Source organism: Grammomys surdaster, unplaced genomic scaffold (genome assembly GCF_004785775.1).
Source record: "Grammomys surdaster isolate TR1022 unplaced genomic scaffold, NIH_TR_1.0 223, whole genome shotgun sequence".
Taxonomy (NCBI): Eukaryota; Metazoa; Chordata; class Mammalia; order Rodentia; family Muridae; genus Grammomys; species Grammomys surdaster.
This window is the reverse complement of record NW_021604668.1, coordinates 988,501-1,012,672: the sequence shown is the minus strand read 5'-3', so window position 1 is coordinate 1,012,672 and position 24,172 is coordinate 988,501. Positions and strand designations below refer to the sequence as shown.

Here is a 24,172-nt window from a genome sequence, read left to right as displayed (position 1 = left end):
TGGCATTAACATATTTTAGGCAATATCATATAGTTAAGTATTGTATTAATGACTGGAGAGCAATTAAACCACTTAATAAATATTTTGGGAACAGAACATTGAGCTATATACACATTTTTCTATATACCCTTTGTAGGAGGCATGACACGCTTTACTTAGTATGTAATTATTAAATGAAATGCATTGCCAGTGACATGTTTACTTGTGTATTTTAGTATGAATACCCTGAAAGTCAGATTTAGTGAAGTTTTTTCATTCTTAAAATTTGACTTGTTTTGCAGGGAGCTACTTTCACAATAGGGTGGTAGTAAATTCCTGATAAAAGAAATGATGCTTAGGGCTGATATTTCTTTTGTTATTTTATGCTCTGAAAGCATGAATATTTTAAAATTCATTTAGAGGTAAACTATTGGTTATAAATTTTAGGTAGTATACAGAATTTCTGTGGTTTCCTCTCCACCGTTGCCTAAATTAAAAAAAAAAAATTAAGAATATATTTAGTTTAGTTCTATGTTTTATTTCATGTGTGGACAGCCAGATTAACATCTTAATGGTTAGTATTCTTACTTCAAATGATTAAATGTGCATTTTAGCAGCATTCTATTTATAATCTGTACTTTAAAATTTTTATATGTTGAAATGACTTTATTTTCCTCATTATAGTGGCTAAAATACAAATAATTTAATGATTTCATTCATTTATCTTATTTTCTGAATTAATTTTTAGGCTATGTTTGTTTTTAAAATTGAATTTGTCAGAGTACAAACATATTTAAAAATTGGGCCCCTTTCTCTCTCTCTCTCTGCCTTCCCGTCTCTTTCTGTCTCTGTTTCTTTCTCTCAGTATGCCTCTTACAGTAAAAAAAAGTATGTATTTTTGTCCTGTTTAATTAAGATTATAGCAAACAGGAAAATATATTTTACTTAGAACATCTTTCATATAACTAGAAAAAATATAATAAAAAATTAGAAAGGACAATATTCTGTGCTGTTTTAAAAAGAATTAGGATATGACATGTCAGGATTGCTCATTACCTGGAGGGTTAACTTGTGGAATTGAATTTTCTTTTTACTGTTTTGTGTGTCTTCATTTGCAATCCATTGTGCTACTGTTACTCATTAGCCTGTCTGACTAAGGAACCACACCTACCTAGTTTAGGAGAGAAGTATCTAAAGACTGCTGGTCAGCCACTCCTCATTTCTGATATTAAAGTTGCAAACAAGCGGCACCTGAAATGTATTCAATCGCTCCAGTTGTGACTCTGCATTGAAGTTTTGTCCTGTGCATTCTACTCCCTGGGATGTTACACTTACCTCTGGCTGATTTGCTCTCACTGTAATTGTTCAAAGGTGGACTCATAGAAGCTTCAAAACTCTCATTTGCAAGGTATTGCATAAATTGCAACCAAACAATTACACACGAAAGTTCTCTGTATCAGGCGAGTTTTTTTTTTCCTTCTATGAAAGTGTGGCTGTAGGAAATCGATACCATGTCCATCCGTTGACACATGACACCATCTCTAAAAGCAATTTATTATGTTTATGTAACCAGTTACTTGCCTGTGGCTTATTTGTGCTATTAATTTCATTTTCTGATGGCTTCCTCTCTTGTGATAGTTACTATTTATGAGTATGTCCAGAAATGAGTAAAATTCTATGTGGCTTATACACTGTATTAATAAGGGAGAGTTAGAGAAAGACCTTGCTACGTACAGGTTGTTCATCTTCCCTTATGTAGTACACCTGAGGAAGCTAGAATGGTGTTAACAGACCATTGCTTGTCCACCAGGATAATCAGAAAGAACAACACACAACCTTTTACAGATTGACTGAGGATACTCTTTAGACCTGGGCTTCAAGGAGAGATACTCCTTAAACTTCACTTTTACTAGGAGATCCAGCCACAGCCAAATTCTGAAGGAACTGGAAGGTGGAAAGTTTGGGGATTTTAATGTGAAATGAGTCAGTGGTAGCATTCCCTGGGATGCTAAATTGTATGTATGCTCCCATAAATGACCCTACTTCTCTCCTACTGCTACTTTAGTTAGAAAATCAATTAGCTATACATTTGGATTAATTATTTAAAAATATACTTTCCTCTTTGCTTAAGGGAGGCATTCATGTATAAATACAGATTTTTTGGGTAAGTACCCCTATTGCTATACTAAACCAGAGGTTTATACTTCAATAAAGGCTATCTATCTATTTTGCTTGCTTGCTTTTTAAATTTCCAGAGTCTCCTGGTGCTAGGCAGGTGCCCTGTTGCTAAGTCCTATCTCCAGTTCTAATGAAAAATTTAAACTCTATTATCATTTTTTAGAGACAATCAGATGCTAACTGAAGTGCACAAGAAATTATAGATACAAACTAACTTCACTTCTCCAATTTATTATGTCTTCATAAACTTTTTACTATGTGCTTTTTTTCTTTTCCTTCATTAATATCAAAATTAAGTTCTCTTATGTTAAAAACTCTAATCTTAAACAGCTGAGATTGCATATCTCAAAATGTTATGTACTTGCCTAATCTTGATCATTTAGTTTTCTCTCTACATGATCTATATTCACAGTGACACATTGGCTATCCTTAATTACTACTTTTTATTGCTGTTCTGGTTCGTTTTGGAGATGTGGTCTCACACAGCCCAGGCTTCCTTACATTCCCTGTGTAGTAAAGGATGACCTGTCTCCACCTTTCCAGTGCTGAAATTCCAGGACAGGTGTGCGCCATCAAGCCTGGTGTATGGCAATCCTTGGCGATCAAACTCTGAGGTTTGTGCATGTTAGGTAAGTACTCTACCAGATACATTCCTGGGCTATTGGATACATTAAACTTCTGATTAATTTTTTAAGACTCTAGAAAAGTATGGATTACTGTGAGATAAGAACATTATTATAAAGTTCCTAGGTAGAAATGACCAGATTACTCTTCCAAGAAGGACAAAGCAGCTTATACTCCACAACAAAGAGTGGCTGAATCAGCCTTAAGTCATTCCATCATTGAATTTTACACACAAACTCACACTGCTTTAATAAGAAAGAATAGCCAGGGCTACACAGAGAAACCCTGTCTCAAAATAAAAAAATGAAAACAAATAAACAAAATAATGCCAGGGACCAATGGTCTCTGCCTGGAGTGGGGATGGGGGTAAGCTGTTACATTTATATGATACAGTACAATGGGACTCATTTCAGAAATATTTGATCTCTGGTTCAATAGTCTACTTTAACAAAAGTTAATGCAGACAAAGGAGGGCTAAATCTTCTGTGACTATGGTGTTTTTGTTTTTTTGGGTTTTTTTTTCTGTTTTTAAGTGAAGATGATAACCATCAAAGAGAAAAACATGGAGTATTGTTCCAGTTGCAGAGTAGGACTGAATATTGAATGAATATTGGAGTTTTTATTTTTCTGGCTAGTTCTGGCTATGCTGGGTTTATATATTATTTGCCAAATACTTTAATTTGTCTAGGTTAATGTTCTAAGACTTCTGCCAGTATATGATAGCCCAAGTCACTTTGGGCTATCACTAGTGGACACCCCAATTTTAAAACTGTTTCATTACTTGAATCAGTATTTAGTAAAGTGTGTGTGTGTGTGTGTGTGTGTGTGTCTGTCTGTCTGTCTGTCTGTCTGTCGGTCTGTCTCTGTGTGTGTGTGTGATGCTGGAGATGGAATCCAGGACATCATATATGAGAGCCAAATGCTGTACACCCTCTACCCTTAAAGCAGTATTTATTTTAGAGTATTTAGAAGGCCATTCACAACAATTCAAATCTCAGTAGTGTTTGGACTAAGAGTTGAAATTCAGTAGAGTTTGGACTGTTATAGTTGCTTTCTTCCAAATCTTAGCCATTATTCCACTCAATGCTTATGCTTCTCCTTAAAAGACTCCACCCTCACCAAAGTTACTGTGTTGTAAATCTGTCCCTTAAAATTCTTTTTTCTTGATGATGATGGTGATGATTATACCTCTAACTCTTGGTGAGGATCTTCCAGCATCATCTTCCTCATTATTTGTCTTGTTTTTGCAAGATAGTTACCAAAATCTTTCTTATCTAGACCAAGGAGAAGAATGATACAACTGGGTTGCAGAAAGAACAAAGGAGTTAGGATAAGACCCTGAAAGTGATGATTCTAACATCACTAGCAGAGATGATTCTAAAGCCTGGGTAGACATCAGATCTAATCTCTTCTTGCATTGAGTGCTTGTGACAAAGGCTGGGGAAGCCTGAGACCTTACTGGGTATCCTTGTTTAAGGCATTGGATTCCAATTCCTCTGTGTTGTAGTAATAAGAAAAGTATTTCAATATGGAAGGGCTGAAAAACAACAACAACAACAGCAACAACAAACCACAGCTCCACACCAAAATGAAAAGCATAGACCTTTGTTCAGACATTTGTAGTTGTATAGCCTAAGGAGAAGTCACATCAAAAAATATCTCTCCATCACACTTGTATCCTGGAGGCATGGTGGGTTAACTGGTAGAATTCTACTCAGGAGGGATGATGGGTAGGTTAGCTGTTGGGATTCCATCCAGAAGGGATGGTGAGTTGGCTGTTGGGATCCAGGAGGGACGGTGGGTGGGTTATATAGTGGGATTCCAAAATGACTCTAGCTTAGACAAAATAAAAGTCCCAGCACAATAAGGTTTGAGTAGTAAGCCAAAGTGTGTGGGCTCAACCATCTACTGAGCTAGATAGATGAGTGTGAGCTTCAGTACTTCACACTCTTAATGGTCCCAGATGAATCTATGCTACTGAGCATATGCTCCTACTAAGTATAAGAAACACTCAAATTTACAATTCCTCTTGAATTTCTCAGTGTCCCATGTATGGATTTTTTAGAATTACTAATCAGTCCTTTAACTTTTCTCTTTTCCTTTGAAGATTTTGTCTTTCCCCATGTTTGAGAATTACATTGACCTTGTTGAGTTTCAATGCCTTCTTAGGGCACACAGCTTTAGGAAACTGAAGAGTAACAGAATTTATGAAACTAGGGTAGGCAAATTTTGCTGAAACTAGAGCTTTAGGACCAGGAACTTGTATGCTTATCTCATGTGGGATTTTCTGAGGATTTGATGGTGAAATGTATTTTCCTTTTAGTCCTAATCTGTATACTAGAGTATCTTACATTATTTAGCATTTGAGTAATGTCCCATAGCCTCCCTCCCTCCTTCCTTTTCTCATTTCCATCCTTCACTTTCTTCCTTTTCTCATGACTGTTTGCTTCACATTTGTCTACAACATTTTGGTAATTTAACATCAATCCTTTCTAAAATCTCTTCTTGACTTTCAACTGGGAAGAAGGGATTTTAGTCATGTACATTTTGTGGTTTTAAAAGTGAATACACACACATACACACATATATATATATGTATACACACACACACAAACACATATATATACATATATCTCTATCTATCTATATCTCTATCTATCTATCTATCTATCTATCTATCTATCTATCTATCTATATATATATATATACATTTTCTTTCAAGACAGGGTTCCTCTGTGTAGTTCCGGCTGACCTGAAACTCACTGTGTAGACCAGATTGACCTCAAACTCAGAGATCCCCCTGCTTCTTCCTCCACAGTGCTAAGATTAAATGCATGTACCACCACTGCCCAGCCTAATAATAATTATGAATATAATTTTTATTGATAGGGAGCTAAAAGTTTAAAAGCTACATCACTGTCATGTATTTTATCCACATTCCTCCAATTCAAATTTTCTATTTCCTCCCTGTGGTTGTTTGAATGAGGATACCCTATAGGCTCACATATTTGGATATTGTTTCCCAGTCAGTGAAACTGGGAAGGATTAGGAGGTGTGGCCTTATTAGAGAAGGTGGGGAGGGCTTTGATATTTTTAAAAGACTCATGTATTTGCAGTATGTTCTCTCTCAGCCTCCTGCTTATGATCTGAGGTGTGAGCTCCCAGCTGTTCTTGCTGCTCTGCTTGCCTTCTGCCATCATTAACTCTAACCCTGGAACCAAAAGAACAATTAAATATCTTTGTTTGTTCATTGTTGTTTGTTTGTTATAAGTTTTTTTTTAGATAAGTTCATAAGTCACTTTTGGTCATAGTGTTTTATCTTAGCAATAGAAAAGTAACTAAGACACTCCCTTATCTATTATTCATAAGTAAAATTCCCAGGAAGCCTATGGTGTCACTTCACAAATCTTTTTGGAATAAAAGCTCAAACAAAAGGTGAATACATGAGTTGATGCTAATGTAGTCCAGACTCTCACATGGTCATAGGATATCTCTATCTCTATGCTGTTTCAATAATTATTTAAATCGTCGGCATTCAATCTGGCTTTTCTCAATCAGTTGCCATGTTTCCGGCTAGCCTAAGCCTGCAGTCACGAGCGGAGGTGGCGTTATCACTGCTGCTCAGCTCAGGCCATCTGGTCAGACGGTCAGAGACACTGGCCCTACAACCCACGAAACTCCAGCGTGGGAGAAGACTCTGCCAATCTTCCACGCTGTCTCCAGAAAGCTAGGCTGTGCCCAGACCATCCCGCCATCCACACGGGCCTGATAGAAAATGAGATTTTAAAGCTTAAATATTAATCAAAGGCTTTATATATTTGGTAATGTTCAATAACAATATGCCCATACAATTAGAGGTGTTTCCCAATTACCTAACCTAAATATAAATTGTTACCCAGGACTGCTTTCCATATCTGTGTGACTCTTCATCCTCCTACATCTCTCTCTCTCTTTCCCTCACCTCACTTCTCCTCTTCCTTTTTCTCTTCCTTTCCTTACTCCTCCCACCTTAACTCCCACCTTACTCCTCCTAAACTATGCTTCATGTGAATAGACACATTCGATGGGCTAAAAGTTCATTGTCTGTGAACGATAGAATAGACTGCAGGTGAGTCTACTTGCAATGACATAAGTAGACTCCACATGAAGGTATACTACTATTAGATTAAAAGGTGATGGGGTATATAATAGATTGGCTGAGCTAGTTATAAAACAGGCGTGACGTCCTTACATATTTTGTTCTCACTGAAGTCTACGCCTAGTTTATTTTTGTCCCTTGGTATCCTCATTGGTGTTTCAATTGTGTTAAGGCTCATTAGATAGTCATCTCTCCTGAGAAGGAAGGGCGGCTGTCTCCAAGAGAAGATATGGCCATTGATGTGAGCTGCTGTGACATATTTAATACGTTTAGATGTCTGTGCAGTGGTTCTTCTCTGGGACACTTTCTGTGTTGAATTTAGGAATTTCTTGTTTTTTTTTTTTTTTTTTTTTTTTCTGTGTGAACCAGTGCCTTGTCTTTGTGTCTCTTGTTTCACAATGATATCCAATCCCAGAGGGATTATTGGTCAGCCCATAAAGGAATGTCTATTGAGATAGCCTCTCCTAAGATAGTCTGTCTTGCCTTGGGCAAACAGTTTCATGAAAGAGAAATTGTGGGTGAGACGCATAGTCTCCTACATCTGCAACAATTTTCTTATTCCCAAGCCCCTCACCCTTCCCCTATATAGGGTGGTAACCAAAATTTTCACCGTCAGACCCCTTCATTTCTCAAGGGAGAGAGGTTGCCCTCACTGTGTACGCTAATAAGCCTGGTTCAATCTGTTGAAGTCAGACTCGAGTCTCTCTCCTGCACACTTTTTTTTTTTACTCTGCACTCAGAAATATTAACAGACATGTAAGCTGGGCACAGAGACATTTTCCTGCAATCCCAGTGCAGAGTAAGTAGATATGGAGGACCTTTGGGACTGTGCTGCCTTTTTGGTCTAGCTGAATCCATGAGCTTTAGCTTCAGTGAGAACCTGTTTCAAAACATAAGGTGGAGAGCCATGGAGGAAGACACCCAATGTTGACATCCGGACTCTGCATGCATGCTCCCCACCCCAACACATACACACACACACACACACACACGCACACAAAGAGAGAGAGAGAGAGAAAGAGAGAGAGAGACAGAGACAGAGACAGAGACAGAGACAGATACATGCACACATACAGAGTAGGAAACTATTAAAGACATTTCAACTAACATTGCCCCTACAAAGCATCTGGTCTCTACTTATTTTCTTCCTTTATTAACTAAAAACCTCACAGACTGGAACCAACAATGGCTTCACTTAGGAGAATGCTGCCTGTGTGTCTGTCACAAACATAGAAAGTAAAGCACTGATGAAAATGAGAAGGGTTATAAGTGAGGAAGGACAGTGATATATATATATATATATATATATATCTTGTATGGGTTGGGTACTAACAGGTTCAGAGGTAAGTAGTTACAAGTACTTACCCACCCAGTGGGGATTACAGATCTTGAACCTTGGCTGCTCCTGCTCTGGGCTCCAATGAATTCATTCCACACTACTCTTTCTTCCTGTTCTAATCTGCTCTGGGAAGAGAAGTTACCAAGGATTGTCTGCTCACATGAGGCCGAATAGCCACAAGGCAATTAGGGTCAACATTTCTTAACAATGCTCCTGGTTCTCAATCTCAACCCTATTTTCACTTCGTATATTCTTTTTAAAGGTGGAATAGTACATAAAGGATTCATTTTTTTTCCTGCAAGATTTCAGACCATTGACTGAAAGCACTCGGAGACGTTGGTTGTAGGTGACATTGTAAATAGGAGAAAATAATTGAGAGCAGCAAAGAGGACAGTGATGCACACTGTTATCCCAACACCAGGGGGCTGAGGTAGGAGGATTGTGAGTTTGAGGCTTACTGATCTCCATAGTGGCTGTTCCAGTTTACACCCCCTTCCAGCAATTGTCATATTTTGTGGTCTTGATGATAGCCATTCTGATTCTCAATCTAGTTTTAATCTGTGTTTCCTAGTTAGTTAACGATATTGAAAACTTGAAAATATCTATTAGTCTTTGCATTTCTTCTTTTTGAGAATTCTTTTTGAGAATTCCTTATCCTAGTTTTGGATTTTTATTTTGTCTTCTCCTTGTGGCCCTGACACATTTGAACTGTCAAAAGTTTTGATCATATGCATGAAATCTGCACAAAACTGTGCTATCAACATTCTGATATAGGAGAGAGAAGGTTTTACAAGTTGTTGCTGCTCTCTCAGGATTTATAGGCAGTAAGTGGTTGCTGAGTGTGTGTGTGTGTGTGTGTGTGTGAGAGAGAGAGAGAGAGAGAGAGACAGAGACAGAGAGATAGATAGATAGATAGAGAGACAGAGAGACAGAGAGACAGAGAGAGAGACATATTTTTGTTAGTGTGTAAATTGTCCATGTTCTTGTAACCCCTCACCTGAGTTCCTGAAAACAAATCCTTATTAAAGTCTCTGGATAACACTCAAAGAGACATGGAAACAGAAGTGGGAAGAGGGTCGGCAGAAGTGGGTGGACGAATGAGGGTGACAGGTGGTGAATGTGATCAAAGTATGTATGAAATGAAAATTTCATGTATAGAGATGTCACATTGACATCCATTACTACACATAACTAACATATCTTAGCAAAATAATTTTAAAAAGAGAGAGACTAAAAATGGCAATATGCATTCAAGTAAGTGGAAACCATGACTCAGTGAACTCATATTGCTATTTATACAGAATTTTTAAATCATATATTACATATTATTAAGTACAATGAATTTAAATAAATTGTTTGATCCAATACAGAGAAACAATTCTCACTCGCAGTAGAAGGATCTTTTATTTTAAGTTAGTGTTCATACTTCAGTATGCTTCACACTGAACACCCAAAGCTTGGAATGGAATCTTCAGGAAGGACTAGTCATGTGAGGCTCTGTACTAGCTGGGGGAATCAGGAGCCATCTTCCCTTACTGGTTACTTTACCCTGTTCTACTCTCAGACTTCTCCACCCATGCCCAATGAGGGGATATAACAGAATTTTAGAAATTTAATATTTATGCCATCTGGAGAAAAAGGAGGCACAGACAGTATGCTGATATGCTCCAAAGCTGTCTTCCTAATTAAAGATGCTCTCTCCAATGCCACGTGCCTAACTCGCTACATCTTACCCTTTCAGCTGAAACCTGTTGCGGGAGGTATTAGAAAAGTTGACACACCCGGCTAGCTCTCGGCTGCCGGCTGCCGTGTTCCCACTCTAAGTTCCTGCACTAACCGCAGCACCGGCTAGGGACCCACAAAATGTTGGTGTGACTGCTGCCTCCGTGGATCAGCTCCATGGAGTCGTGGCTCTATGTATGGGCCTTGGGCCAACACCCTCATAGTGCTCAGCTCAACCCCAGACAATAACCGCCATCCTCGCAGTACCCAGTATAAAGAAGACTCTTAATGCTTAAAGATTATCCAATAGATTTATATATTAGCAAACACTCAATACACAAAATGCCCACACAATTAGAATTGTTAACCCAGTTACCTAACATTGATATGAATAACTACCCGAGACTGCTAGAGACACGTACGTCAGCTGCTACCTCTGTTCTCCTCCCTCCTTCTCTTTCTTTCTTTCTTTTTCTTTCTTTCTTTCTTTTCTTTTCTTTCTTTCTTTCTTTCTTTCCTTCCTTCCTTCCTTCCTTCCTTCCTTCCTTCCTTCCTTCCTTCCTTCTTTCTTTCTTTCTTTCTTTCTTTCTTTCTTTCTTTCTTTCTTTCTTTCTTTCTTTCTCTCTCTCACTCCCAAATTTTTCTGCTCCCAATCACCAGCTCTAGCCTTTATTTTAATGATTAAGGTGGGCAGAAGGTTCATAAGAAGTCACCTGTATACTGATTCACTCCTTGTCTGCAGCCCTTCCAGGCAAAGTGGAATTAGCATCAAAATATAAGACAAAGGCTATCCACAGCAGAAATCTTTCAACTAGATGATGTTCTCCCACAATTTCATCACGGCACTTCAATAGAGAAATGCTTTTATTTTACCTAAAGCTGTTTACAAGAAAATGTGTTAGGATGTGTTTATGAAATAAGAGATATAGGCACTTACTTCGGATAAATTTTGTAAACATTTGGTTTACTTTTTTTCTAATTAATTAAAAAATATCTTTTGCTTGCACGTGTGGATGCACTACACATGTGTGCCTTGTACCCACAGAGACCAGAATAGTTGAGTGGCCCGTGGAACTGGAGTTCTAGGTGGTTGTGAACCATCATGTGAATGCTGAGAATCAAACCTAGGTCTTCCAAAAGATCACAGCCAGTGCTCTTCTCTGTGGACTGCAGAGCCTCATCTCCAGTCCTCTTGGTTTGCTTCTAAAAATCTAAAGAGAAGACATTTGGACAGAATGTGTCTGTACTTGAGTGTCAAGATTCTAGGTATCGACTATGCAGCAAAAGTCTAGAGCAGGCCAAGAAATGACTATGTATTCTTCATTACACCAAGATCCAAGTCCATGCGAGCCTGGCAGCATCAGTGCACCCAGTGAAGCTACTACTATTGTGCAGCTACTAATTTAAAGTATGTGTCCCCATTTCTTAGGAGCTCCTGATGAGTTCCCTGCTCCTTGATTCTTCCATTTTGCAGAAGGACAATCATATCTGCACTCTGTATTGTGGAGAGTCTGTGAGCCACCACTAGGCAGGTCTTCCCTCTCCTGGCTTTATCAAGGGCCTGTTGGACGACCTGGAAGAAAAAAAAAGGAAGACTTTCAATTTGGTGTAGCTCTTCCTAAACATGCTGAGTTGTTATGGTAATCTAGTGATAGCCTTTGCTTTACTGTCTGACTTTGGGAAATATTCACTCTGCCAGACAGAAATGGAAAAAAAAAAAGTACTAAGGTAGAACTGGGTTGGAAGAACATTTAAAACAGTGTGTGTGAATCGAATGGTTATATAGGTAAGGAGATGGTCCCAAGCTTAAAACCAAGAGCCTGTATTTCCATACCCCTGTCCCCTCACCATTTCATTTTGCTCTAACCACAGGAAAAGTCTGGGAAGGTAAACTACAAGAGTGTTCTTCTTGCATCAACTTCTTCCTTCACAGATAAACTCTTCCTTTTACTAGATGATTTAGTATCAATGGAAAAGAACAAACTAGAAAAGAACATTTCCCTGAGCTTTTCCTGACTGGTCAGATGTTTTTAGATCTGGACTCATTTTGCTCTAAGATGAATTCAAAGGAGAAAACCTTTTTAGAACCTAGTTGCCCAGCTTCAACCCTCTTCTCCTTGACACCACTAGGCCTTCATTTCCCCAATCTGACCTTAGTCTTTGTGATACAGCACACTCCTATTTGACATGAAAGAAGAGGGTGTTTACCTTCTCGCTCTCATTGTCAAGAGCTGAAGTGGCCTCATCCAGCAGTAAAATTTTTGGCTTCCGGAGAAGAGCCCTTGCAATAGCCAGTCTTTGTTTCTGGCCGCCAGAAAGCTGCACGCCTCTTAGACCCACTTGGGTGTTGTATTTCTGTCTCAGAAACAAGCAGGTTAACACAGCACATTAGCAACTGTGAGAGAGAGATGTCTAAAGAGTTCACATTTCAATTCTCTTGATAGGTGTGTTCTGGCACCTGAAATCTGTTCTTGTTCCTATGCAGATCATGGCCATTATTCTTCTATGAAGGAATTTCTTTTTGACTTTCTTTCTATTCTCTTCCTCTCTTCTTTTCTCTTATTTTTTCTTTATTGAGATAGAGTGAGCCCAGGCTGGACTTGAACTCCCTATGTAGCCAACAGTTACTTTGAATTCATGATCCTTCTTTCACCACCTCTTGAGTACTGGGATGATAAGCATGTGCCAGCACGCCCCATTTGGGTGATACTAGAGATTGAACCCAGGACATTGTGCATACCAGCAAAGCACCTTACCAACTGAACTACAGCTCCACCAAAGGAAACCTCAGAATTGTAGCACGAGGTAAAAATAATGAAGAAAAGTTGTTAGTGAACACAGATGAATTTATACTCCCTGCCTTTCACTTCAAAACAGTTAAAAATGTTTAAAACCACCAAGCAACGAATGCGGTCCATCTCATGCTAACCCTCTGTGATCATATCCCCAGAGAGCTGGATGCAGTCTTCACTGGATGCATATCTTCTGCAAGTCAGAGAGCCTGGCATTTATGCCCTACCTATACCCATTCCCATAGCCATACTCAAGAGCTCATGGTCACATGCTGCTCCTACCAGTGTCTCTATGGTGTCTCTACCACTGCTTCAACACAGGCTTCTGTCCTCACCAGAAACCTTGGGGTACTTCTGCTTATTTCTCTTTGAGCCAGAGCCTCAAGTAAGTCAGCCTTGAACTAGGCACATAGCTGAGGCTGCTCCTAATCTCCCAATCAATCAATTACTTGTATATGTGGCCACACCCATAATGTTCCTTGCATTCCTGGAAGAGCAAACAAAAACCTAGCTCTCTCCCTGATCCCCATGCCCCTCCTACTTCTCTTTTATTTTTAATTACTAAATTATATGTGTGTGAGTGTTGTGCCTGCATATGAGTCTATGAACCACAAGTGTGCACTGTCCTTGAATGTCATAAGTGTTTGTCAGATTCCCTTACAGGCAGTTGTGGGTGCTAGAATTGAACTGAGATCTCCTGGACCCATTTCTCTAGCCATCCCCCTTTTTAAACATAGATTCTTGCTGTGCAGCCCAGACTGGCTTGGGACTTCTAATCCTCCAAAAGGTTACTTCAACAGGTGTTTTTATTCTTTAAAAATGTCATCCTTAGGGACAATAATACCCTCTGCACGTGGGCAGTGGAGCCAGAAGATTCAAGAGCTGAGTTATCATGTGGTCAGCATTTCAAGGCCTTCTCTCAAAACAACAAAACAAAAACCAGAAACAACAACAATCTTTAAAACTTCAGTTATTTTGTGTGTGTGTGTGTGTGTGTGTGTGTGTGTGTGTACTTATATGTGTAGGCACCCATGTACCACTGTCTGCATTTTGAGATCAAAGGACAAGCAGTTCCCTTTTTGACAATGTGGTCCTCCGTTTTGATGGTGAGTGTCTTTACTGCTATGCTATGTCTCTATCCTAAAGAAAAAAACCAAAACTTTTTTTTTGATCATGTCATTTCCCTGTCTAAAAACACCTAGAAGCAAACCACTTCTATTAAGCCAAAGTTCAAATGTTTTAGCCTGGGTTTTCCACTTTGAGTACTGCTGTGTTTTGGCTTCACTTCAATTCTTTACTGTTTGGCATACACATCAGGATCTTAAAATCTCCCTTATATCTAAAGCTTCTTTTAGGTGTGTGTATATTGTTACCTTATCTTCTCAGAATGGTTTTACCCTTCCCTGGAGAACTCCTATGCAATTTTTAAAGCCCAGTTTAAAGGAATGAATAACCTTTGTGTAGTTTCTTTGCCCTTCTCCATTTGGGGCTCTGATCACTGCTTTCTGTTTTGTCTCAGCAGGATGCTTAGTGAAGAGACTTTTGCTTGTTGAACAATCTTGAGCCAATTTCTACAATTCTGTTTTGCTTGTTTGTTTGTTTGTTTTTTGTTTTTGCTTGTTTTTGAGATAGGGTCCTTCTGGATGCTGAGATTACAGCCATGCCTCACTATGGCTAGTTTGCTTTCATGTTTATGTGCCTTTCAAATCTGTTGTCTTGTCTTGCACAAGACAACAGATGAATGAATTTAGACTTTAAGAACCCATTTCCTAAACTCTCATAATGGATCTCCCAACTCCTTGTCTCTGTCACTCCATGTCACCACTTACATTGCCTCTGGATGAGTAAATGTCCAGCTCTAAATGTCATTCCTGTTCACAATCCTTCAGTAAGTCTTTAGAAACTATTAAGGTAACAATTTCTTTGCTTGGTTCAATGGTTAGTCTTAATTACCCACTTGACACAATCATGAGTCGCCTGGGAAAGTAGTCCCAGAGAGGATTGTTTGGATTAGGGTGGCTTGTGGGTACTTCTATGGGGAACTATCTTGATTATTTTAACTGAGGTGGGAAGACAAACTCACCATGGGTGGCAACATGACCTAGAAAGGAGGTCCTAGATTGTTTGAGTAGAGAAAAGGATCTGAGCACAGGTATGTACATATTAAGTCTTTGTTCTCTGATCTTAAATATAGATATAAAATGACTAACTGCTTCAGATTCCTGCTGCATTGATTTCTCCAGGTGATGGTCTGTAGCCTGGAATTGAAAGCCAAATAAATTCTCTTAAGTTGCTTTCTTCAGGCCATGTTATGGAAGCTACAGGAACTGAATCTAAGACTTGGTATTTAAGTACGCAGTCATACCTTTTCAGGCTCATTAAACACTACTCTTCCGTGTATTCTTCCCTCTGGTCCACTTATCACTCTGTATCTATTCTTATCTCAGACATTTTTCTTGAGATGCTGTCTTGCTAAGTACCCCAGGTGGCTTCAAACAGTCCTTCTACTTCACTCTCCTGAGTCCTGGGCTTACAACTGTGAGTCACCACACTGGGCACCGCTTATTCTGTGAGCACATCTGTAGTCTCTGTTGCCATGTCTTTTCTCACATAATATCCAAGGCTCATTACATAGAATGTTCTTTGTGTGTAACAATTATTTCTGTAACCATGGTATTGCATTTGATTTGTCATAAGTAATAGCTCGGTGGTATACAAAAAGCAAGGCTGTGTAGCTGTGTGTTGAGTAAACAAAATAAATCCATAACTGTTTGGATGAGAGTGAGCATAGGAGGTACAGAATCTGAGCCATCAGGACATGGCAGATGGGTGCATCCATAAAGTCTGAAATAAAGGTAAAATAAGTCATCAGAAACTGATAGGGTGGCAACCATTAAATTTCCTAAATTATTCCTGGAGAAATTAAGATTAATACTATCTAGATGTTGGGGAAGACCGTGTGGTGCCTGCTGTATGTGCGACTGTGTGCTGTTTGTCATATTGATAATTACAGGCAAAGCTGACCTCATCTTTCAGAGTTTTACATGGATATTGTGTTCTCAGACTGGGATGGATGTCAAGATCAGTTTGTTTGTGTTAGAAAATCTATCCTTGTTGGGTGGTTGTGGGTACACCTTTAATCCCAGAACTTGAGAGGTAGAGACAGGTAGATCTCTGAGTTTGAGGACAACTTATTCTACAGAATGAGTTCCAGGACAGCCAGGGCTACATAGAGAAACCCTGTCTTGAAAAACCAAAAAGAAAAAAAAAACATCTATTCTTGGACAGGTGTGGTGGTACATAACTTTAATCCCAGCTCTTCTGAGGCAGAGGCAGGAGGTAGATCTTTGTGAGTTAGAGGATCTACATGGTTAGTTCCAGATCAACTAGAACCATAGAGACCTTGTCTTTAAAAGAAAAATCTATCTGAAGAAAATGCAGTAAACTACAAGGTTTACTTTTATTTCTTCCCCAAATATTTACTTTAGAGTGACACTATATCTTTTAATACCATATCTGTACCAAGGCAGACTTCAAGCACATAAAGATATAACATGTCAAAGTTAGTCCACTGAATTGTTTATGAATGTCTAGCAGGCTTGGAAAAAATACACAAAAATATCAGGTTTGTTTTTTGCATCTATCCTTATGTGAGACTGCATCAAAATCAGCATTCGCTTTGTAGCTCAAGATTTCAGCTGGTTCCTTACCCTGGGGAGCCCTTCAATGAAAGAATGGATGTTGGCTGCATCTGCTACCTCTTTGATCTCCTCTAAGGGCACCAAGCGGCTGTTATCACCATAGGCAATGTTCTCAGCGATGCTACAGTTGAAGAGCACAGGCTCTTGAGAGACGATGGCTGTCTGGGAACGGAGCCACTGCACATTCAATTTTTTTACATCAACGCCGTCAAGCAGCTGCCAGAACAGAGTGGAGACTAGTTCGTTAACAACCGTGTCATGTTACACTTCATGCTATTCACACATATACAAATCATAACAAGAAACCTAGGAATTCAAGCTATTTTTTGAAGTATATGTTGTCAAAGGAAGGTTCATAAATCACCTGTTGGATAGGAGCTCCCAGCTTACAACTTACTGAAAGGCTGATACATATACTTCTAGAATGGCCACAGGTTTCAGGGATATGCCCAGAGACAGTATACCCAGTATTCTGTCTTGAAGTCATATAGAAAATTATCAACCTCCCTTCAAATAAAACAACACTTACTGGTCCCCAATCCATTACTAATCCCCAATGAGAGAATTGGCTGATTGATACAAAAATTTACCTGTAGAGATGGGCACTTGGCTCTTGGCCATATGTATTCATTTACACAGATACATAAACCTCATCTGTTGTTTGATGAGCATGCTTGTTATGTGCCTAGGGCTCTAGGTACTAGGAAAGTAGCAATATAATGCGAAACTCCTTACCCTGAGAGTTTGTACTGTAGCTGACAAATAACATGCACCCTAGTAACTTAGAAAGAGAAGGTAACATGAAGACAGGGTAATAGAATAGAGAGGGATTGAGGCAGAGGGCGTCTAGGATGCTATGGGAAGGAACTCTGGAACTACGCCAGATGAGACACAGGCAGAACTTGAGTCATAACGAGCAGGTAGAGGAACAGTAAGAAAAAAGGCACACATCTGTGGAGATGGATGTTCAGCCCACAGTGAGAGAGAACGGGAGGGGAAGTTTGGAGAGGGAGTCAAGAGACATATCACAAAGGGCTTTGGTGGTGTTAAACCATGTTTTTGCTTGGTAGGGAACCACTCTCCATTGGTTTTAAGAAGGGAGTGTGTATGCTGCCTGAAAACAGATAGATGCCACCTAGTTCAAGGGAGCTTTATGGACAGCTCTGTTTTCTAGATGTTTGTTTAGACTCTATAATAGAGAAAGACTATAAGTTATAGGAGAATAAGATTAACATGACAACCTTTAACTTTTAGGGAACTATAGTTTTTATTGTGTAAGGAAGGGGTCAAGATGCAAGCTGTGTGTGTATAAGAAGGGGAGGGAGGAGGGAAGAGATGCAGTGGTGGGGGAGGGTAATAGGAATACAGAACATGAGACATATAAGATATTAGTAGACACAAGCAAGGTCAAGAATGTAATCTTTGGGTTCAAAGGAGGAAGAGATTGTTTCTTGTTGAGATCAAACCTCTCAGCTTAGTGGAGGTTGATTTGGAGAAAGCCTTAGCTTCCCTCTCCTCCCCCCCGCCCCCGCCCATCAAAGAAAGGTCTTGACAGCTGAGGGTGTGGAAGACCAGTGAGATCAGCCAAAGGGTGGAGACCATTATGGGTCTTGAACCAGAACAAGTAGGGGCCAGTGATAATGTAAGGGAAAGCTAACTTGTCCCAACATCCATATTTCAAAAGAATTACACAGCTTCTAAAATAAGAACTGAGGCTGTCAGGAAAGCTCAAGATTCTGGGTCATTGTCAATTTCAAAAATTTTGTTCTGGGGCTGCTGATTTCTTAGGTAAGAGTAGGGCAGAGTTACTTTGTTTGTTTGTTTGGCTTTGTGTTTGCTCTACTAGACTTACCTGCACATTTAAGGATTTGCCACTAACACCCAGTTTAGGTGTTTTAAGCCCAGCTTACCACTTGTCCTTTCATGGGGTCATAAAATCTTTGCAGCAGTTGAACACATGTGCTTTTCCCACAGCCGCTGCTCCCAACAAATGCTATAGTCTTCCCTTTCTCAATGCTGAGGGACATGTCCTGAAGGACAGGAACTTCTGGCCGACAAGGATAGAAGAAAGAGACTTCTCGAAATTCTAAGTTCCCTTCACAGGTGTCCTGTGAAAGGAAGAAGGCCGTGTTTACAGTGGACTTAGGAAGGTTGCTTCCATGACCATGCTCTGGATACGTGCTCACTGTAAAATGTTCCCATTCCCACACCATTCCTATGTCAAACACATTCCTCTCCAGAGAGCCATTGACTCAAGGCTGGCCCTCATCAGAATTTGTATGTGTGATTTTATGTGTCCATGTCTTGCTGCTTTCACTGCTGGGCTATGTTACTGCAAAGCACTAGATTCCTTCTGTTTGCCATCACAGCCTGTTCTGCTGTATAGCTGATCATATACTCTAAATAAATATTGTTGTTTGATTTTTTTTTAATTTAGTTTGAGCTTTAAAAACCATTTCCTGCTTAACTCAGAAATGGCTTATAAACTCTTTGCACATGTTTTACTTTTAAAACTGGACTATATTTTACAGTTAATATACACTGCTTTGAACTGTGAGCTATCTTCATTTTCAGTTAGTCATTATTTGGTAGTAAGACTTAGATGAAAGTTTACTTTTCTCTGTATTTTCCAATCTCTTTAGTCATTGGTGATTTTTATATAAGCTAATACTTTTCTATGCTAATGATATTCTTTTTAAAGTTTTTTTATAGTTTATAATTTATTGTTTGTTTGCTTATTTATTATTTATTTTTAATTTTATGTGCTTTGGTGTGAGGGTGTCAGATTCCCTGGAACTAGAGTTACGGACAGTTGTGAGCGGCCATGTGGGTGCTGGGAATTGAACCTAGGTGTTCTGGAACAGCAGCCAGTGTTCTTAACTGCTGAGCCATCTTTCTAACCCCAACTAATGATATTCTTAAAAAATTTCCCAGAACTATAACTAAATGATGATTACTTATTTTATTTTTATTTATTTACCTTTGGTTCAAAGACTTGGGTTCTTTGAAAATTCACAGTTGGCTTTTCTCTTTCTTTCCCTCCCTCCCTGCCTCTCTCAGTACTTCTCCTCTACGTGTGTGTGTGTGTGTGTGTGTGTGTGTGTGTGTGTGTGTGTATTTCTGGAAGTCAAACCCAGAGTTTCACACATGTTAAGCACATGCTCTACCACCGAATAGCATTCTCCAATACATTAAAGTATTTTTTTGGCAGGGCTGGAGAGATGGTTCTGTGGTTAAGAGCACTAACTGCTCTTCCAGGGATCTCAAGTTCAATTCCCAGCAACCACATGGTGGCTTATACCTATCTGTAATGAGATCCAGTGACCTCTTCTGGTGTGTCTGAAGACAGCAACATATGTTAAATAAATAAATAAATCTTTAAAAAATATATTTTTTGGCTTCTGTGATCAAGGTAGATGCAGACTAAGGTTAGACTTTTAGACAAATCCCTTAATAGTCAGGTTTAATAATCATGCACAGTATTCTGAACTTAGGAGAAAAAGTACAAAGCATGTTTGGGGAGTGGGTGTGGAGCTCAGTGGAGGAGGCTAGCATTTGAGATCTCCAGTACTGTGAATGCTAGGTGCAGTGACTATGGCATTTGGGAGATAGAAGTCGGAGGATCAGACATTCAGAGATCACTTTTGTCTACATAATGATATTGAAGCCAGCCTGCACAACAGATGTGCAATCCTGTCTGAAATACAGGCATACAAATACAAACAAAACACATTTGAAATGCTAAGATGTGATTAAAGGTTCCAGCAGCAGAATAAAATATCCACCATGATACACACCAGACCTAAGAGAGGAATAGAAGTCATTTATTTTTTGCCCCTAAAAGCATACACTGTTTGCTTCAGTGTTAAAATGCAGCAGAAAACAGAGAGAGCAATTATTTCTGTACATGTTCTGGTGCCTTTGAAAAGTCACGGAGAGACGTTCTAGAAAATCCCTAGATCTTAACACATTCCGAAGTTTATTCTTATTATTTTAATTACAATAGGGAAACGTTAAATCTTATGTAAATGGGGGGAGGGAAATGTAATAGGCTGCTATGTGACTGTCAGCTCGCTTTAGTCTATATCAATATGTGGAATTTATTTGCCCAGATTTCAATTTTTCAAAGCAGAACTGATAATCTGAAATATTTTGTATTAAATAAAATAATGAGTAATTTTGTAGTCCTTATATGAAATATTTGTGTTTTATGTCATGCATATAATTTATCCCTTATTCCCTTTCTCCTTCCCTTCTCTCCATTCCTCCCTCCTCAGTATTTATATGTACATAGTTAAGGGGACATAGATGTGAGATACTCAATTTCTCTTTGAACTTTTAGAAAGAACTAAAAGCAGCATTATACACTTTGAAATCCCAAGATTTTAAATATTCTCATGTTCTTTACTTTCCAACATGTGTGATTTTTTTTTCTGTGATATATCTTTGAGTATCCCATTTGGAGAATTTCAAGGTATTTTTATTGCTGTTACCAAATATGCACACAAGCATCTTATTAATTTTACACCTCCACTGATACTGTGTTACCTTAAACTGTCATATAAGTAAATCTACTACTAAAATTCTAGAGAGAAATAGTGCAGTTTTAAATGAAAATTTAAGTATATAACTAAGGATGATTCTAATTTTTAAATATAAAATCCCTAGAAAGGTTTTGATATATAACTTGTACTTAATGTATAGGACTGTTATCAAGAAGTGTATCTTTAAATTATTTAGCTCTCTGTTGTTTCTTTTTTGATACTCATGGTTTCTTAAAGTTTGTAGTTAAAAGTGCGTACGATTTAATAAATGTATTCAGTCTCCCCTTCCCCTCTTATGCAAATATGTTCTTCATGAAAAACTGTGTTTGACATAAAGGCATTGTTTGCCTTGAAGATGTGATTAGAAAAAATGGATGAGCTCCAGCCAACATTCATGCGAGACCAAAGCCACTGTTATCTAAATACATTTTGACTTAGCAATCCATCTTTCATTGAACATTCGTATGGCATTAGGCATATAAATTTTTTTTTTTTTATTGGATGTTTTATTTACATTTCATATGTTGTCCCCTTACCCCATCCCCCACCCACCCAGGAACCCCCAATCCCCTCACACCTCCTCCTTCTTCTTTGTGGATGTAACCTCTATCTACCCCCCCACTCCCACCTCCCCACCCTCAAAACTCCCACCCCCTGGGGCGTCCAGCCTTCATGAGGTCAAGGATCTCATCTTCCACCTGTGCCCAGCAGGGCCCTCCACTCTTATATATTCAGCTAAGGCCCTGGATCCCTCCATAAGTGCTCCCAGGCTGGTGGTTTAGACCCTGGGAGCTGTGGTTGGTTGGTATTGTTGCTCTCCTCATGGGGCCACAAATCCTTTCAGCTCCTTCAGTCTTCACTCTAACTCCTCCATTGAGAACCCCATAATCACTTCAATGGCTAGTTGTGAGCATCTGCCTCTGAATATGTCAGACTCTTGAAGACCTCTGAGGAGACATCCATATCAGGCTCTTATCAGCATGCACTTCCTGACTTCCACATCAGCATCTACCTTTGGTGACTGCACATGGGATGGATACTCAGGTGGAAAGGTCTTCAGACAGCCCCTCCTTCAGTTTTTGTCCCTCGCTTTGTCTCCATATTTGCTCCCTTGAGTATTTTGTTGCTCCTTCTAAGAAGGACCGAATCACCCCCACTTGGTCTTCCTTCTTTATGGACTTCATGTGGCCTGTGAGTTGCATCTTGGGCATTTTAAGGTTCTGGGCTAATATCCAATAATCAGTGAGTGAATACCATGTGTGTTCTTTTGTGATTGGCTCAGTATGATAATTTCTAGTTCCATCCATTTACCTAGGAACCTCTCAAATTCATTGTTTTTAATAGCTGAGTAATACTCCATTGTGTAAATATACCACATTTTTTTAATCCATTCCTCAGTTGAAGGACATCTGGGTTCTTTCCAGCTCCTGGCTATTATAAATAAGGCTGCTATGAACATAGTTGAGCATATGTCCTTATTATATGTTCGAGCACCTTCTGGGTATATGCCTAGGAGTGGTATAGCTGGATCCTCGGGTAATGCTATGTCCAATTTTCTGAGGAACCGCCACACTGATTTCCAAAGTGGTTGCACCATCTTGCAGTCCCACCAACAATGGAGGAGTGTTCCTCTTTCTCCACACCCTCGCCAGCATCTACTATCACCTGAGTTTTTAATCTTAGCCATTCTGACTGGTGTGAGATGGAATCTCAGGGTTGTTTTGATTTGCATTTCCCTGACGACTAAGGATGCCGAGCATTTCTTTAGGTGCTTCTCGGCCATTCGAGTTTCTTCTGTTGAAAATTCTTTGTTAAGCTCTATACCCCATTTTTTAATAGGGTAATTTGGTTGCCTGGAGTCTAATTTCTTGAGTTCTTTGTATATATTGGATATTAGCCCTCTATCATAGGCATATAAATTTAAACATTTTTTTGAACATAAAACATTTTAGGAGAGAGAATTTGACTGGAATAAGGTACTCCTCCTTGAGGTGCTAAAATTCTTCTATACAAACTTCTGGCACCTAATCTTATCAGAATATTCTACGTTGAGCTTACTGGTTTTTCCCCACTTTGACTGCAGCCGTCTATAGTTGGTTTATTTTTCAGCAAAGCAAACAGATGTGCAGCTCCAGCTTTGGCTTTCGAATATTCAGGAGCCCAAACAAGTGTTTCTCCAATGGCCATAGCCCCGTATGCAACGGCAGTAAAGACTCTGTTGAAAGATATGATATCAGTGTCTATGGTAATAGCAGAACTTTCGGAGTGGAGGGCATGTGTGAACAGAAGCCATACGGTACCACTGATGCTGAAGGCTCAACAATGGCATCTCCTTATAGCTTTCTGCCAAGTGCTCTGTACAGCAAAACAACCTTTGAGTTATCCCAAAAATGCTTCTTTTGATAGTGATCAAGCATTCCTGCCAATGAGCATGAAACCTTTTAGCCACTTTGATAAGGGTGCGGTTGTTGGAGATTTGGCAGGGAATCCACTGACAATAGGCCTCTAGTAGTGAGATATGATACAGGTCCCCTCTTGTTTGCAGCAATGTAGTTAGAGCAGGTGATTGAAGCTGGGTTAGATTAATCCTCTGCCTTAAGCCTTACACTGTTTGGAGAGCAAAAGATACATTTACACTTTCTTACCCTTCCTGAAGTGACTAAAAACACTTCAGCCAAGCATAGAGGAGGAGCTGTGCTCTTGTAGTTCGCTGCAGATTCTGATCTCAGTTTTGACACGTTTATTAAAACCCAACAAGCAGGGCAATAGTGTTTGATAGCACACATGGCATTCACAGAGTGGTGACCTAACACGTGGTTAAATATTCTCTTCCTATTTTTCTGTTTGATTTTAAATGTAAAAATAAAGAATAATTCAGTCACAGTGGGGCACACTTCATCACAACATTTAAGCACTAGGTAAAAGGGCACTTTGGACCCTAGTACTTGTTGGCTTTGATCTATTAAATGTGTGTCTAGGGGTCTGGCAGTGTAGTATAACACTGTAATCCCTGCAGTCAGGAGGCAGAAACAAGCAGATCTTTGTGCGTTCTAGGTTAGCAAGGTCAACATAGCAAGCTCTTGCCTATGTAGAGTCTCAAAAACCAAACCAAACCAAACCAAACCAAACCAAACCAAACCAAACCAAACCAAACC

At 39.3% G+C, this 24,172-nt stretch overlaps 1 protein-coding gene across 1 annotated transcript in view; it reads right to left on the bottom strand.

The window, feature by feature from the left end:
- Nucleotides 1–11,340: 11,340 nt before the first annotated feature.
- Nucleotides 11,341–24,172, bottom strand: part of Abcb5 (ATP binding cassette subfamily B member 5) — an 88,080-nt gene continuing 75,248 nt past the window's right edge. The window contains exons 24-28 of the mRNA XM_028773202.1: nt 23,076–23,232; nt 18,384–18,581; nt 16,483–16,689; nt 12,189–12,335; nt 11,341–11,553 (exon numbers count right to left, since the gene is read on the bottom strand). Coding sequence (XP_028629035.1) covers nt 11,365–11,553; nt 12,189–12,335; nt 16,483–16,689; nt 18,384–18,581; nt 23,076–23,232 — 898 coding nt within the window. The 3' untranslated portion in view covers nt 11,341–11,364. The remainder of the gene's footprint in view (nt 11,554–12,188; nt 12,336–16,482; nt 16,690–18,383; nt 18,582–23,075; nt 23,233–24,172) is intronic.